Source organism: Quercus suber, unplaced genomic scaffold (assembly GCF_002906115.3).
Source record: "Quercus suber isolate HL8 unplaced genomic scaffold, Cork oak 2.0 scaffold_133, whole genome shotgun sequence".
Lineage (NCBI taxonomy): Eukaryota > Viridiplantae > Streptophyta > Magnoliopsida > Fagales > Fagaceae > Quercus > Quercus suber.
The window spans coordinates 1,267,747-1,285,040 of record NW_027069596.1 but is presented as its reverse complement, the minus strand read 5'-3'; the positions used below and the strand labels follow the sequence as shown (position 1 = coordinate 1,285,040).

The following is a 17,294-nucleotide window of genomic DNA, read 5'->3' as shown; positions in this document are numbered from 1 at the left end:
TTAATATTTTTTTTAATAAAGTGGTTGTAGGCTTGGTAAACAGTGCATGAACAGTGTAATTTGTCTCTTACACAGTGAATCTATATGCATGAACAATGTGGTTACTATTTATACACACTGAAAAAAAGAAAAAGAAAAAAAATGAAAGAAACGTGATTCAGTAAACGCCGACACACAAATAAGTTGAATCCAAATGCACTACGAATTTGTAAAAAGTATCAAAAAGTAAGTTACAACAAACATGTTAAACTTACAAAAAATAGCAACCGAGCTACAGTGAGCTTTCATCTTACTGTAGCTCTAATCTTTAAAAAAAATATATTATTATTTTAATGCTTGTGGTGGAAAAGGTAGTTTGTGTAGCTGTGTTTTTATTATTTTAATGAGTAATTTATATTATTTTAAATGAAATGGTAAAAAAATAAAACATTTGATATTGTGTGTATTATAAAATGAGTTGTTAAAATTGATAAAGTGACTTTTTAAAATGCTAAATGTTAAAATTTTTTGAAAATGCTCTAACGTCTTATTAATAGTACAGATAACTAGTATTTTATTTTCTCACAGCTTTCATGGTTTAAATAGAGGAAACTGTTGTTTTTGAATTTTTTTGGGTTGAGGAAGTTGTTTTTGAACTCTTTAACTAAACAGGTCCTAAGCTCTTGCTCAGTACACCTCGTGGTTCCAACAAAGGCAAAGCGCCTCAGACTATTAGTAAAACAGGTCCTAACCTATACATGCATGCATGGTAACCACATGTCACACAATTAATATTCTGTCAGAACAACAAGATAAATGAAAACAAAAACAAAAACAAAAAGAATTATGCTAGGGACACAATTTTTGATATAATTTTGTGTCATAACTCGTCATATGGTAAGTTGTAATTAGTAAGAATATGTCAGTAAGTCACGTAGAAAAACACTCTTATCAATCACAACTTAAAAAATTATAACATAAAATTATACCAAAAATTGTGCCCTTGGCATAATTCAAACAAGAAATAGCAAATCATAGAGCCCCACCATCTCCAAATCGTCATCGCTAACATCATTAATAATATTCCTGCCCAATCCACCCACTTTATAAGCATTAGGGCCATTCATTTAATTTCTCATCCCTTTTGCTTATTTGCACAATAGAATATTCATAGTCACACCCGCCCACTGTCTGATTTGATTTCCCAGTCCAAAGAGAAAGGAAATCATTCATGGAGCAGCAACAGCCTCATTTCCTTCTCGTGACATATCCCGCACAAGGCCACATCAACCCAGCCCTCCAATTCGCCAACCGCCTTATTCACTTAGGAGGAGGAGGAAGAAGAGTGCATGTCACCTTTGCCATCACCATTAGTGCCCACCGTCGCATGATCAAAAGCCCTCCTCCTGACGGCTTGTCGTTTGCCACCTTCTCCGATGGCTACGACGACGGTTTCAAACTCGAGGACAAGGTGCAGGAGCACTTGGATCAACTCAAGCGCAATGGCACCAAAGCTCTAACTGATCTCGTTGTGTCCAAAGCCAACCAGGGACGTCCCTTCACCTGCTTGGTCTACACTTTGCTTATACCTTGGGCTGCTGAAGTGGCTCGTGAGGCGAAGTTGATTGAAGATGTGTTGAAGACGGGTGTGAAGGTGACAGCAAATAATGATGGGATTGTAGTAGGTGATGAAATTAAGAGGTGTTTGGAATTGGTCGTGGGAGATGGAGAGAGAGGGAAAGAAATGAGAAGGAATGCCATGAAATGGAAGGAGTTGGCTAGGGAGGCTGTCAACCAAGGTGGTTCTTCCTATAGCAATCTTAAGGCTTTTGTGGATGAGTGTTGTGGTTAGAATAATACAAACCCAAAGGCAGATTATTTCAAATAATAATATGTCAGTGAGTTTGAGGTTGATCATAGGGAATGACCGATGTAAAAACCTCTATTATTAAGCAAAAACTAAAAGTAGTTATTTGTTTGTTTTTTCACTCAAAGATAGAGCAAAATAATTATTAATTGAAACTACAATTGAAAATAACATAATAAATTTGAGAGAAATGAATGGATAAAAAACACTAGAGATTCAAATATTCACCTAGTATTTTATCATATGAACTTAGATTATATTTAATTTAATTAGGGTAGAGAGTCAACTCACCTAATCAGAAGATAAAGCAATAAAACACTCAAAAAACATGTAGAGTAGATTTTTTTTTTTTTTTTTTTTTGAGAAACATGTAGAGTAGATTAGATGTGAGTGATTGAGCAAATAATTCAATTGGTATGTTAAATGGGAGATTAAGAATTAAATATATTCTCAAAGCATTCAATATATATCTAAAAATCATACTAAATCTTAAAAACTTGTCAACATGCAATAATTTTAAATAGTAAAATTAGTCTCGAATTCAATCATTAGTCTATAGAAAACATATAGATAATCCTAAGAACACATGCAATGGTGGACTAAGAAATTTTTTCAAGTGGGGCCAAGCTAAAAAAATATATATATATATATATATAATTAAANCCTTGGGCTGCTGAAGTGGCTCGTGAGCTTCACCTTCCTTCCACTCTTTTTTGGATTCAGCCTGCCATGGTTTTGGACATTTACTACTACTACTACAATGGTTTTGCTGATGTTATTGGGAATTGCAACAATGACCCATCGCATTCGATACAGTTACCGGGTCTGCCATTACTCACTAGCCGTGAACTACCCTCTTTCATGCTTGCTTCAAACACTTACGATTATCTTCTCCCAATATTTCAAGCCGACCTTGAGGCCCTTGAAAAGTTGAGCAAACCAAGAGTTCTAGTGAATACATTTGATGCACTAGAGATTGAGGCCTTAAAAGCGATCGAAAAACTTAATTTGGGCAGTTGGTCCTCTAATTCCATCTGCTTATTTGGATGAAAGAGATCCATCGAATGGCTCCAAGGATTATATGGAATGGCTCAACTCTAAGCCTGAATCATCGGTGATTTATGTTTCATTTGAGTATATCAGCTGTTTAATGAAGCAACAAATGGAGGAAATTGCACGCGGATTGTTAGATTGTGGGCGGCCCTTCTTGTGGGTCATAAATCCAAAGAATAATACACACACACACACACACACACACATATATATATATATAATATTTATTTATTGTTTATACATGGAATGTTTGTATTTAACATATAATATTTTCTTACATAACAAGAATATTTACATCAAATAAGCCTTTACATCTTTGCCAAAAAAAAAAAAAAGTAAGTCTTGACATGTATAAAAATATACAAATCAATTTAATAAAAATAAAATATAATTAAATTATGTATGGGATACATTATACATTAAATACACTTTTATTTTTACCAAAAATAGAGGGAGCATTTTTGAAAAGTCAAGGGGGTGATAAAAATAGGTTTCATCTTTAACCTTATTTAAAGATTTAGCCACACATAGTTGTGCAAAATAAATCCATAAAAACAATGCTAAACGTCTAAATGAAATAAATAATAAGATGAAAAACATTCTAGGGTTTTTGTGTCTCTATAATTAGCCTCAGCCTTTTCCATAGAAAGAGAGGAAATCCCTCAAATTTAGGATGTGAATCCCTTAAGTTTTGGATTTTTTTTTTCACTGTTAGCTTCCAGCCCATGTTTGACCTCATTCCAAAGTTATGAATACCGTTTCAGTTTGTCTATTGGAACGAAATGTTTTGGTATCAATCTATTTAAGCATACTTTTGGGTACCGTTTCAGAATTACCACTATATATATATATATATATTACCGATAAAAAACAAAAACCCATATAAATTATTAAAAGTTTTAAAGGTATAACTTAAAAGTACATATAAGCCCAAATATTAGTTTAATATCATGTGGTGTGGGTTCCAAAAACAAAACAAAGGAAAAAAAAAATTAATTTTAAAACACTAGTGGGCAAAAGAGCATTGAAGGGAGAGTATTACACCAAAAGGAAATACTATAGACAAAAACTATTTTACAAACTGCTGATATAGTGAATAATTATTGGTATGTAAAAAAATGATGTTAGTGATTAATCTAAATGAAACTTAGTAAAAATTTACCACATCAACAGTTTCTAAAATGTTGTAAAATAATCTTTGGAGTTAATATTACTCTATACTAAAACAAGACAAAGAAAAATTTTAAAACCAAGTGGAGGACAGAGCATGCATTGATGGAAGAGAAAAGGACAGCATATCAAACAAAATACAAAAGTAAAAAGCAAAGACAGATTGACATTTGGTAGAGGACCAAAAATAAAAAAGTAGGATTTTTGTTTTTTTTAAATAAAAAGATTGTATGGCCAAAATTCCTCCTAATTGGCTAGAATTTTATCCGAAGCTAAACATGTGGTATTACTGTTTTGGATTGCATGTCGGTATAAGATATTTTAGTTGTTTTAACTGGAGCAGAACAGAATTAATTACATTGATTTTTCTGAATTAGTGATGAACTACGAAATTGTATATCTTTGAGTCTTCTTTTCGTGGTCACAAGAATCAGGTCAATCAAAAATTTGTGCAAAAGTTTATGGTAAAAATAGCAAGATAGCGCAAGATCTTTCCAGGTGATTGACAATATTTCATTTTCTGTCTTCAAGCTCTCGCTTGATGAATCGATGGCATAAAAAGAATTAGAATCAAACCTTCAAACAGAAGAGTCATAGATATCAAGATTTTTCCAATTTCAGCTTGAACAAATTTTTTTCCCTTCCTTTTTATATTTTCACACATCTTTGTCTTGTTTAATACTTCAAAAACCATGTCCTAATTGATCTTGACTTTTGGATTCTTTGGAGTTCATATCTGTATGATTAGCTAATTGGTTTTAATCTCCTGTTAGATAAAAATACACTAAGTGAGTATATTTTAAAGAAATCTTTCAAAGTCATATATTTACGTGTAATTAAACGTTCAATTGACGTGATATTGCCTACCAAAACTAAGATAACAATGTAATTTTAAGCAATTATCAATGAGATTGAAGATGTTTTTGTTAAAAGAGTGTAGGTTTGCTAATGAAATGAAAGCAAATATTTTAGGTGGTTGATTCTTGTTGGCAAGGAAGGCTGCCAATGAAGGTGGTTCTTCAATTTACATAAACACACTTGTACGTACATAAATACACTTAGATCAATGACTGCAGAAGAACCATTATGTAGAAGAAGAATTGGAAGATGAATTCCAATGAATAAAAAGAAAATTGATAAAACCGAAGGTTTATTTATTTACAACATATAAAAAATATTATTTTTAATGTTATGAACCATAAAAATAAAAGATAACTTAGTTGGTTCGAAGTGACTGGCTTACTAAACCTTTTTTTTTTCTTTTTTTAGGGAAAAGCCTCTTGAACTTGAGAGGGAGAGTATACTTTTTGGGTTAATTTTTTTTCTTCAACTTTCATTAATTTTTCAAAGCACATAACTAGCAAAACCTGAAATCCTAACCGCTCCTAAAAAATAGGAACCAACTCCTATTTAAATTTAAATATATATGAATTCAACTTATGAACTTTTTTTTTTTTAAATTTAACTTGAACTGATCCTTATCTTATATTGTCTGATTTTTAAACAAAAAAACTCCCAAGTGGATGTTCTATCACATCATTCACATGCCTTGTGACACATTGTGGGTAGAATTCAACTTTGGAGAGTTTGGTTTTAGGGGTGCCAATGGTAGCGTTTTTACAATGGCCGAATCAAGGGACAAATGTGAAGTTGATTGAAGATGTGTTGAAGATGAGCGTGAAGGTGACAACAAATAATGGTGGGATTATAGAGGGTGATGAGATTAAGATGTGCTTGAAATTGGTTGTGGGAGATGGAAAGAGAGGGAAATAAATGAGAAGGGAATGCCATGAAATGGTAGGAGTTGGCTAAGGAGGCTGCCAACAAAGATGGTTCTTCCTATAACAATGTTAAGGCATTTGTGGATGAGATTGGAGATGTTTTTGTTAAAAGAGTGTAGGTTTGTTATAATATGAAAGCAATTATATATGTTAGGTGGTTGATTTTTGTTGGGTTGGGAGCTAGGCTGCTAATGACGGTGGTTCTTCAATTTGCTTTTTTTTACCCCCTAAACTTGAAATTTTTGCATTTGCATTGTGATGAATTAAGATTTGTTAATTTTGAGATTAATTTCTTATTCTATTTGTTAATAATTTTTATATTCATGGGAATTGAATTGAGGACTTCACTTTATAATATTTGTTTTAAGTTTCATTTAATTTATGTACAATTGTGTTTTTATGGGTTAGATCAATGACGGTACAAGAAGAATTCCAAAGAATAGTGATAAAACTGAAGGTTTATTTATCCACAACATATAAAATCTATTATTTTTGACATAACCCAATTGGATTTAGTTCAGTTCAAACTTTAGGAGTGTAAATTTAACAATAAAATTTTTTAATTATATTATGACATATGGTTAAACCACAAGAGGGTGAATTGGAAATGACTAATTATATTTAAGAAACTAATCCTCTCTTTAAGTTGGCAAATCAGTAGCCTTAGAAACAGTTTGGACCTTCTCCAATAAAATTTAAAAAAAAAAGAAAAAGAAAAAAAAGAAGCAACAGTTTGGAAGGTAGATACTAAATATGGACATGTTTGTTCCAAAGTACGACATCTAGCCCTCTTCTCTCCTCTTCTCTCAATTGTGAACCCCACATACCATGAGATGATTCTCAGTAAATATGATATCCTAACTCACTCAAATGAGACTCATGATTTAATGGAAGAGTGCAGTTTCATGCAAATAGAAATACTCTATCCAGTTTATCAAAAAAGAAATACTCTATCCCACTTTGCATTCCATTTTATACTTCACTAATCACAATTGTCACATTTTTTTTATAATTTCTTTATAAAATAGCCAAAGAATAAAATGAAAAAAAAAAAAATACACTAGAAAATTTATGATTGATTGAGCCAAAAGGAAAAAATCAATAGGTGGGATAGAGTCATAAAAGATTTTGTTCTTTTTATGCCAATCTAAAATAAAATGGATCTATAGCCATTACATTAGAAAGAAACTACTTGTTCTTTACTATCTAATGCTGTGTTTATTTTAATGTTAGATTTTTTTTTTCCAAGCGTAAAATATATTCCCCTAACATTATTTTCTAGAAAATAATTTATTTTTGGTGTTAAATTACAATTCAGAAAATGCTTCAAAAAAATTTTCTAGTGTTTGGTTCCTATGAAAAATAATGATGAAAAAGACTCGGTACCAACAAGTTCACAATATCAAAATCATCAGGATCAAAATTAAAATCACAAAATCAGCTCCACATAGCTTTGCCACACAAAACCAAAATCAACCCCTATACCCATTTGAGAGAGAGAGAGAGAAATGTGGGGTTGCAGCACTTCTGATGCCACCACTACCAATCCCACCATAGCTCATGGTGGTGCTGCAACCATGGTTTTGTCCTGTGGCGCTTCTTGACCCTTCTTTATACCCATCTCCTCTTAATTAACTTCTTCATGTTTGGTACACAATTTTTCTAACCCCAAGATCTTGAAAAACAAACTTCACATTCTTCTTTCTTTGTCATTCTCTTTCTAACCCACTTTTTAGTATGTTCATAGTATCTAAAATGTTGCAGTAGAGTAAATTTGACAACCAATATATGTATTTTTTTAGATAATTACAATATACTGCTAACCTTATAACTCGATTACCTTCCCTTCCTTAGACTCCATGCACTTTGTACATGAGGAGATGCCAACTAAGTTACAATGCTCTTTGAAACCATTAAAGTAAGAGTAAAACAAAAATAAAAATAAAAATAAAATAAGAGAAAGAAAGAAAAGAAAAGAATGGAAAACAAGAGGAAATGCTAAAGTTTGTTTTTGTGCAATTTCAATGCAAATATAATTACTGTTATTTTTCTTTTATTACCTTAAGATCTGATGTTAGTTTTTGTAGATGGGTGTGCAGTTCAATTTGGAGAAAGAGAGATCCGTTGGAAATAGGTTTGAATTGAGTAGATTTAAAAAATAAAAAAGTTTGCTTCAGATGTGAGGTTGATGTGTACCTTTTTAATATTAAAAGATTTGTCGTGTCACTTGAAAAAAATTAGCAAGATAGTTAACTAAAATTTGACAAGAAACTAATAGTGCTCATTTCTAAAACTTTAAAAAATCAATAATGCTCTAGTTAGAGATCAAAATGATGAAAAAAAAAAAAAAAATTTGATGCATCAGCTACAGTAACTTTTCACACACAACAACAATAGCAAACCCCCCCCCCCCCACATTACAGATTCAAAAAAACCCATCAAGAGAAACAGAGAACCCATCAAGAGAATCATAGAAAAGAATAGAATGCTCTCTCTTACCGTAGGTGGTGTCCTTGGCTAAGCCTCCAATGAAGATTTTACTGCACCAAAAAACAAACATAAAAGAGAAAGAAAAAAAAATCAAAACCCTGAAAAACCCATTAACCATAGGCCTAGCTCATAGACATTTATAGCACAAAGAGAGAGAGAGAACGAACCGTCGCTGGCGAGAAGGGGAAGCGAAGCGTCGCCGGCGCGAAGGGAAGGCAAAGTGTCGCCGATGCAGAGGAAGGCGAAGTGTCGGTTGTGAATCGTTGCGAATGGTTCGCTGGGTTTGTGCTCAGATCGGTTGAAGGATGAAGCGTCGCCAACGGCGAGTGAATCGTCGCCAACGATCGGCGACCAAAATCGTCGCAAAGGACCTGAATCGTCGCAACGGTGAGCTGAATCATCGCCGTTGAGCTTAATCAGCGACGGTCTGAGCTCATCGGCGACGGTCTGAGCTCATTGGCGATAGTGAGAGCTCATCAGCGACGGTCTGAGCTCATCGGCGATGATGAGAGCTCATCGGCGATGGTCTGAGCTCATTAGCGACGGTGAGAGCTCATCGGCGACAGTTTGGGTTTTTTTGGTTTTGACCGAAATGGCTCTTGGTTTTTTTTTTTTTTGGACTGAAATGGCTCAGAGTTGAATTGTTTTGGGTATTGAAATGTTTGTGGTCTTTTAGGCTTTTAAGTCTTTAGTGACGAATTTCAGTTTCGTCACTAAAGACCGGGCTTTGTTAAGATTTTTAGTGACGAAATTCATATTTCGTCGCTAAATCATACTTTTAGTGACGAATTGTGATTTCGTCACTAAAAACATATAAGTGCAAAACTATTATTATTTTTAGTGACGAATATTTTTCGTCGCTAATTCTTCCTTATAGTGACGAAAGGATTTTCGTCACTAATACTATCCACAGTAATACCTACAGTGACGAAATATTTCGTCACTAAAAATTTAAACTTTTAGCGACGAAATATTTCGTCACTATAGATTAATTAAACTCACGCCAAAGTTTCCCTCTACTAGCGCCCATTTTTCAGATCACAATAGCGACGAAATTTATTTTTCGTCACTAAATGTTATAATTTTTTTCATTATTAGTGACGAAAATTCATATTTCGTCACTAAAGCTGTATTTTTAGTGACGAAAAATATTTCCTCACTAATTTTCGTCACTAAAAATACATTTTGTTGTAGTGTTATAACTCGATTACCTTCCCTTCCTTAGACTCCATGCACTTTGTACATGAGGAGATGCCAACTAAGTTACAATGCTCTTTGAAACCATTAAAGTAAGAGTAAAACAAAAATAAAAATAAAAATAAAATAAGAGAAAGAAAGAAAAGAAAAGAATGGAAAACAAGAGGAAATGCTAAAGTTTGTTTTTGTGCAATTTCAATGCAAATATAATTACTGTTATTTTTCTTTTATTACCTTAAGATCTGATGTTAGTTTTTGTAGATGGGTGTGCAGTTCAATTTGGAGAAAGAGAGATCCGTTGGAAATAGGTTTGAATTGAGTAGATTTAAAAAATAAAAAAGTTTGCTTCAGATGTGAGGTTGATGTGTACCTTTTTAATATTAAAAGATTTGTCGTGTCACTTGAAAAAAATTAGCAAGATAGTTAACTAAAATTTGACAAGAAACTAATAGTGCTCATTTCTAAAACTTTAAAAAATCAATAATGCTCTAGTTAGAGATCAAAATGATGAAAAAAAAAAAAAAATATTGATGCATCAGCATCTTATATGCAATTTCAAGATATTAAGAAGTCAATTAAGTAGCTGCAAATTGATTGAGAAAGTCCTTTTGAAGCTTACCACCAAGACTAGTGGAAATAGCTAGCAAAGCAGCTATGTGGTTTGGAAGGTCTTGTGGTTAGTTAGTTACACTTTCCTTGTTTCCAAACAATGGGCTTCAGGCAATTACAAGGGTGGCAACCACTCTAATCTGTTATAACAGATTCTCATTAGCTAGTTTGTTATTTGGAACAACATTAGCCCATATTAGTTTGACACTTGGCAAGCTCCTAAGTGGCTGCCAATTCCTAACATGTATAAATACTGTAGGACTCCATTTTGTACTTAGTTTTTTTTAACCTGATTCTCCTCAAACTATACTCAAAATTTTCATCAAAACTTGACACTCAAAGCAACACCTGAACATATTGTGTGCTCTACTGTAAGAATAATACCAATTCATACTCAAATTACAAGTAGCCCTTGACACAATATTCGAAATCCCTGCATCACCAATCGTCTTGGACCTGATCTGGTCGCTGTCGAGCTGGAGCCATCAACGTTGGAGCTGAGAGCTAAAACAGGTTCATGGGTTGAGTCGTTTTGAGCTGAAGGAGGTTTTTTTATTTTTTTATTTTTTTAAATAATCAACAAATTTTATTAGCAAAGGAACAGGAACTACAAACGAAAAAACAAAGAACAAAAACTACAAACTAGAAACCATAATCTTAGCCTTGCTCATCAGCTAATATATCACAAAAAACAGATGGGGTAGAGCTAAGAACAAAACAACCTGAGTACTTATTTTTAAAAGACTATAAAGTCAAAACATGAGCAGCTTGATTTGCCTCCCTATTTGAATTAAATAGACCGACAAAGAGCTATCAACTTGGTAGTGTCTGAACATAAAACCTGGATCCTCCATTGAGATGCTATGGATGGTCCATTAATAGCATCGATACAAATCTTAGCATCACTTTATGTTGGAGAGATCACAATTTGACTCCATACAACTACTCTAAAAACAGACTCGCGTGGTGTGATATCAAATGCCATAAAAGATTTGAGTGTGTATTTCTCATCACCAATTGGTCTTGAGGTGGAATTACACAGCTCATGGTCCGACAAATGGTATCAAAGGTCATGGGTTCGAGTCACAGGAGTGTCATTGTGAGAGAGGGATTGTTGGAGGGACCACAATTTGACCCCCTACAACCACTCTAAAAACAAGCTCGCGTGGTGTGATGTCGAATGCCTTAAAAGATTTGAATATGTCTTCCTCATCACTAATTGTTTTGAGGTGGAATGACACAGCTCATGGTCTGATACTTTCAACAATAGCTTGACTAATATTGTGTGACACTAATTTTTGGGTTGTCTACTTGATTGCTTCAGTTTCAGCTTGGATAGGGATATTGGTTTCTACTCGTTTTGAGAGAGCAAAAACCAACATCTCTCTCCAATCTCTAGCAACAATGGCAATATACAATCTATCACAGCCAACTGTGGCGTCACAATTAATCTTAATGACTCCTTTCTCTGGATTAGACCAAGTTGCTACCCTTTGGGGTGATGGATTGGAGGAGACAACAGGTTTGACTTCCCAATACTCTTGGAATCTTCTTTTGATTAGCTGCAAGGATCTTCATAAGTCCAAGGAAGCCCTTTCAAAAAGAACTATATTCCTTGACCTCCACAATTGATCCAAAATCAGAATCCCATAAAGCAAACAGGCCTCTGAGTTAAAAACAGTGGCTAATCCTATAGGTGGGGATAACAATAACTCAATTAAATTACTTGGAGAGCTTAGTTGCACGCAATCAAGTTTTAGACCTGAACCACTTCCAAAGTAGCATGACAATAAATAAAAACATGGAGGGTAACTTCCTAATGTAAAATCCAATCAAACAACCCTAAATTTTAAGAGTGTACTTTATATAGATAACAAGTTTTCATTCTCACACATTTGCTATTTTTTTATTCACTTTTATGGGTTAAAATGTTGATTTTATTCAAATTTAAAGAGAAATGATATGTTCACAATATTTTTACAATAAATCTTAAGTGGCAAGTTGTTACTGGTTGTTATTATTGGGGCAAAAAAGTAATCTTAGTGTTAGTTTCAAATTTGAACCAATAATAACTAACTATCTATGATTTGTTGTGAAAATATTGTAAAAATATTATAGAAATAGCATCTCTCAAATTTAAATATTTTAAATCAATTCGTGGATATATATGTGAAATAGTAGACGTGAACGAGTATGAAAAAATATTTTTCCTAAATAATATGCTGAGAAAAAGAAGTGAGGATACTTTTTGCTTCCCACGAGTCTCTGACAATTGGTGATGTCAAGGCATCCCGTTTTGGATGATCATTGATTAGTTAATTTGGATTGTATTCTTTACGATTTACATGTGCAGAGTTCTAAGAAACTCATATTGCTAACCAAACCCAAATTAGAATAGCCTACACACTTACCTAAAAACTCATAGACAAAAAAAATGTTTCAGTAGATAAACTTCAGAAATCAATCGTATATTTCAAAAAAAAAAAAAAACTCTTACAAAATAAGGTGTTTGGAAACAAGCTGAGATCCATTGGCAAGTTATGCAAAGGCGAAGTAATAGATTGATTTGCAAGTCTTATAGCTCAGTAATACTGCCGGGTTCTTCCATAGAAGAGACTCTTAAATTTAAAACCCTTTCTCCCACTTGCTATGAGAGAGAGAGACACTACACTAACTAACAACTCGTATTTTCAATCAAAGCCAATTCAAGACGTATCTGTTTTATTGAGCTCACATACTCCTTCAAAATCTTCTATTTATGCAGTTATCAGATTCTTTTGACATAACATTCAATCTGGCATATATCAGTAAACTAAAATTGGAAGGACCAAAAATAGATGCGAAAATGAAGATAGCTTGAGTTATTTTCATCCTCTTCTAAACTTTAAAGCCTCTATCTACTTCAGTGGAGTACGTTATTTGCTTCATCCCACTCTGCTGTTGCTACCTGTATTTTAAAATCGGCAGTATGGGGCCAACAAATAATTTCCTCCAAGTTGATGTCACTGATTCCTGAACTCATTAGTCTCTACCTATCCCCCTATTAAGTGCATCAATCAAATTATACTAATTGATGATGCTGAGATCGTCAGTCAAGATGTTTGTCCAGATCAAGATCGTCCTCCGCTGGTATTAACCCTGGGATACAACAAAAAAGAAAGAGTCACTGGTGGGGCGCTGCCCACAACGCCTCCGATGATTAAGTTAGAGAAGCTCAGCAAGCTGAGTAAAGTAGATAAAACTAAAATGAGGATCGAGTAGTCTGATTCTTCTTACCCCTTCTGGATATTGTCTAAGGATATATATATAGGTCATTTCAGTGCCCTTCTAGCCGTTGGCTCCGTCATTATGGGAGCATTATTGCTTGGGCTCGTAACGCTTGTGCCAGGTGTCAAGTTAACTGGCGTACCTTCAACGGAATTGGTGTTTAATGCAGCTACTCGTAACGGTCGTCCTTAGTTAGGTTGGTCAGGCGGCCTTCTTCGTACTGTGATGGTAATGAGCTCGTCCTTATACATCGTTCATAATATGGACGATCTTACTAATTTATGGGGCCCATCAGCTGCCCCCTATTCCAAGGTCGTCCGTGATCTTGGACAGTCCTGGGGGAATACAAAACGATTTTTTTTTTTTTTTTTTTCATGTGTAGAAAATCCTCAAGGGTTGAAGTAAGACAGAATAAGGTTTATGATAGGCGATCTGTGTCCTGGAAAAACAGCATGTTCATTGTCTCACAAAAGGTGCAACTGTCTAGATAATCTGAACTGTTTTCACTCTACTTTTTCAGGTGTTGAAACCAGTGTTGTTAAAAGTGCGTTTAAGCTCAAAGCTTGAAGCCCCATGACTCCATCGCTTTTTGCCTCAAAAGCTAAGCTCATTCAAAGAAGTACGCTTTAGGCGCGATTTTTTGCACTTTTTCAAAAAGCTCAAAGCGCGCTTTTTGGAGATTTTTTATATTTTTCAAAAAAAAAACCAAAACTGAATTAAAGCTATAGGATCTTGACATTATTAATATAAGCCATTGATTTTGTATATTTTTAGTGTAAATTACTTATCAAAAAAATATATATTTTGAGTATAACTTGTCCTAAAACCCAACCCACAACCTTCCAGATCTTCTCTATTTTTTTTTTTTTTCTCCTTGAAATAGTAACCCACCTAGCTCCTTGGTACCAATTACCATGTTGCAATGTCCTCATATTCTTAGCTCATTCATGAAAAAAAATAAAATAAACGTATGATATAATATATGTGGTAATTGTTTAGTTACTTTAGTGGTTGATTTTGAACATAGCAAACTAATTCTTCTAGAGTTATAGTCATTCAGTGATTAAATTATTAACTAATATTACTAATTAGTAATAGGGCATTATAGATATAGGAGATTTAAGAAAGGATATTACATGGAAGTATTGATATCTAGCTAATCCAAAAAAATAAAATGACTTGACTTGCAATTTTTGTGTTAAAATTGCAAAAGGACATATCTAAATGTTATATGAATTATATCAAAAGTTTTATTTCAATTTATATGATAATTTGATCATTTGATTGTTGCGTTTCTCATTAATAATAATTTTTAAATTTTTTAAATTATTTTTTAAAAATGTTCTTCACTTCAATCAGGCGCGCGCTTGCGCTTTGCGCCTAGGCTCCAAGAGGCCTTTGCGCTTAAGTGCGCCCCTCACTGGTCGAAAGTCCTCAAAGGTTGTAGTAGACACAAACGAAGGTGATGAATGCAAATTAAAAAAATGTACTCTTCTAGCAATGGTACTGCATATATCATATGAACTCAGAAGCATGTGTATTAATGACCAAAGCAATCACATGGCCGCCAGTTTTCCACAAAAAGGATTCTAGTAAGTTTGTGTCACACCCTCTTCATTATTTAAATTCCAGCATCAATCACCAAAAGTTACCACAAGAGCATGCCCCATCACTAAAGTGGTGAAATCTCATGTTATCCCTGACAACAATCTCCCTCCCCATGACTTGGGATGCACTACACATGAATGCATGGCAATCCTCACATATTCTCAGGTTTTTCATGATCTTAATGGTGCAACCTGCATCTGAACTGAGCAGCCCATATGCCAAAGCTAGCTTCTCACTGTGATTCATTAGTATACGCTTCTTTTCATCATCACTTAGATCATAAGTGACAGACCCTAGGTTTGGCTGGTACCCTTTAGCCTTCAATTTGTCCAGAAGATCTGCCAATGCCCGCTTTATCTCACTGGATTGTGGATGGTTCATATCACCTGCAAAAAACTCATGAACTACCCCTTCTTTTGATTCAACCCAGCTACATCCAGGATTCTTTTTAAAACCCTTTTCTCTCATCAAGACTCTCAGCCTTGAAACATCATCCCACCTTCTTGCCGATGCATATATGTTAGATAGCAAAATGTAGTTTCCAATACCATTGGGTTCTAGTTCAAATAGATGGTTAGCAGCAATCTGAGCAATGTCAGGATTCCCATAAATGCGACAAGCTCCAAGCAGTGCTCCCCACACACCTCCATGGGGCTCCATTGGCATTGTTTCAATAAGTTCAAGTGCATCTTCTAAGCGTCCAGCACGACCAAGGAGATCAACCATGCAAGCATAGTGATCTGCTGATGGAGCAACACCAAAACATTTGTCCATGGTTGCAAATAATTGCCGACCTTGATCCACCAAGCCTGCATGGCTGCATGCTGTAAGCACCCCAATAAAGGTAACCTTGTTGGGTCTTATCTCAGTCTTCAACATCTCGTGAAACAATTGCATTGCTTCATGCACACGACCATGCATGGCAAACCCCACAATCATTGAACTATAAGAAAACACATTCCTTTCCTTCATTCCTTCAAAAATATTATATGCCTCCTCCACACTCCCACACTTTGAGTACATATCTATCAACGCAGATCCCACAACAACATTCTCAGTCGGCCCAAATCCATATCTCTCAGCAACATCATGAACCCAGTTCGCATACTTAGCCACACCCAATAGTGCACAAGCCGAAATGACACCAACAATTGTAACCTCATCTGTCTTCACACCCGAATCCTGCATTCTCCAAAAGCAATCCAAAGCTTCCCTCGGCCTACCATTCTGAGCATACCCTGTGACCATTGCAGTCCACGCCACCATATCCTTCACAGGCAATCCACTAAACAATTCCCTCGCAGAATCCATATCCCCACTCTTAGCATACGCAACAATCAACTCAGTCCAAGAAACCACATCCCTCTCAGACATTTCATCAAACACCTTGCGTCCACACTCCAAAAACCCGCATTTCACGTACATATCAATCATAGTATTACCAACATACAAATCAGAAGCAAACCCACCAATCAAAATCGTCTGGGCATGAACCTGACGCCCCAAACCCACATCCAGAACAGCAACACAAGCTTTAAAAAGCGCTGAAAATGTAAAAGACACAGGCCCAGTACCTTCACTTCTCATACGATTATACAACACAACTGACTCCGAAAAGGGTCCTTGAGTAGCGTAACCGCGAATTAGTGCAGTCCATAGAAATGGGTTTGGGTACTTAACCTGATGAAATACAAGACGAGGGTAAGAGTGAACTGGGACATCGATTTTAGTAAGCATACGTATAAGCTTAGTGAGAACGTAGCAGCATTGGTCGAGACCCTTACGGAGGATATGGGCGTGGACTTGTTTGATTTGAGTGAGGTGGGTACAGCCATGGAGAACAGAGATGAGGTGTGACTCGAAAAGCTTTCGTTGCTGAAGCTGAGAGAAAGGTATGAAGATATGAGTAGTAGTAGTACTTTGTGGGTATCGTTGCAAAAGCTTGCTGGAATTGGGAATAGCTGTGATGGAGAATTTGCGGGAGAGAGTAACCATTACACAATCCAATTCCCAGTTGATGATAGTGCAGCGCCCGCAGACTCAACGATGGCGGCATAGCAATGCGCAACAGAAAATTTTGTGAATTTGTGAGCATCCAAAACGGTGCGTCCAAAGGGAATAGTTAAACTAGGAAAAAAAATGAAAATAAAAATACAAAAAGACCCTTGGTTTGGAACTTTGGATCAATTTCAAAGAGCGGGGAAATTTGCCATTTAAAATGGTTTTAGCAACTATTTTGTTGGGTTTTTTTTTGGGGGAAAAAACACTAAAAG

At 34.9% G+C, this 17,294-nt stretch overlaps 2 protein-coding genes across 2 annotated transcripts; one reads left to right on the top strand and one right to left on the bottom strand.

Moving 5' to 3' along the window:
* The first annotated feature begins 902 nt into the window (after nt 1–902).
* On the top strand, nt 903–5,842 carry LOC112019884 (phloretin 4'-O-glucosyltransferase). Its single transcript, XM_065776440.1, is given in 4 exon segments — nt 903–1,594; nt 2,537–2,856; nt 2,858–3,147; nt 5,667–5,842. Coding segments are annotated over 4 exon segments (1,170 nt in total). The 5' UTR covers nt 903–1,210.
* Nucleotides 5,843–14,926: 9,084 nt separating this feature from the next.
* LOC112004460 (pentatricopeptide repeat-containing protein At5g44230) lies at nt 14,927–16,976 on the bottom strand. Its single transcript, XM_024036710.2, has 2 exons — nt 16,806–16,976; nt 14,927–16,701 (listed from the first exon to the last, which is right to left on the bottom strand). The coding sequence occupies exons 1-2, from the start codon at nt 16,854–16,856 to the stop codon at nt 15,052–15,054; spliced, it is 1,701 nt and encodes a 566-aa protein (XP_023892478.2). The 5' UTR covers nt 16,857–16,976; the 3' UTR covers nt 14,927–15,051.
* Nucleotides 16,977–17,294: the final 318 nt, after the last annotated feature.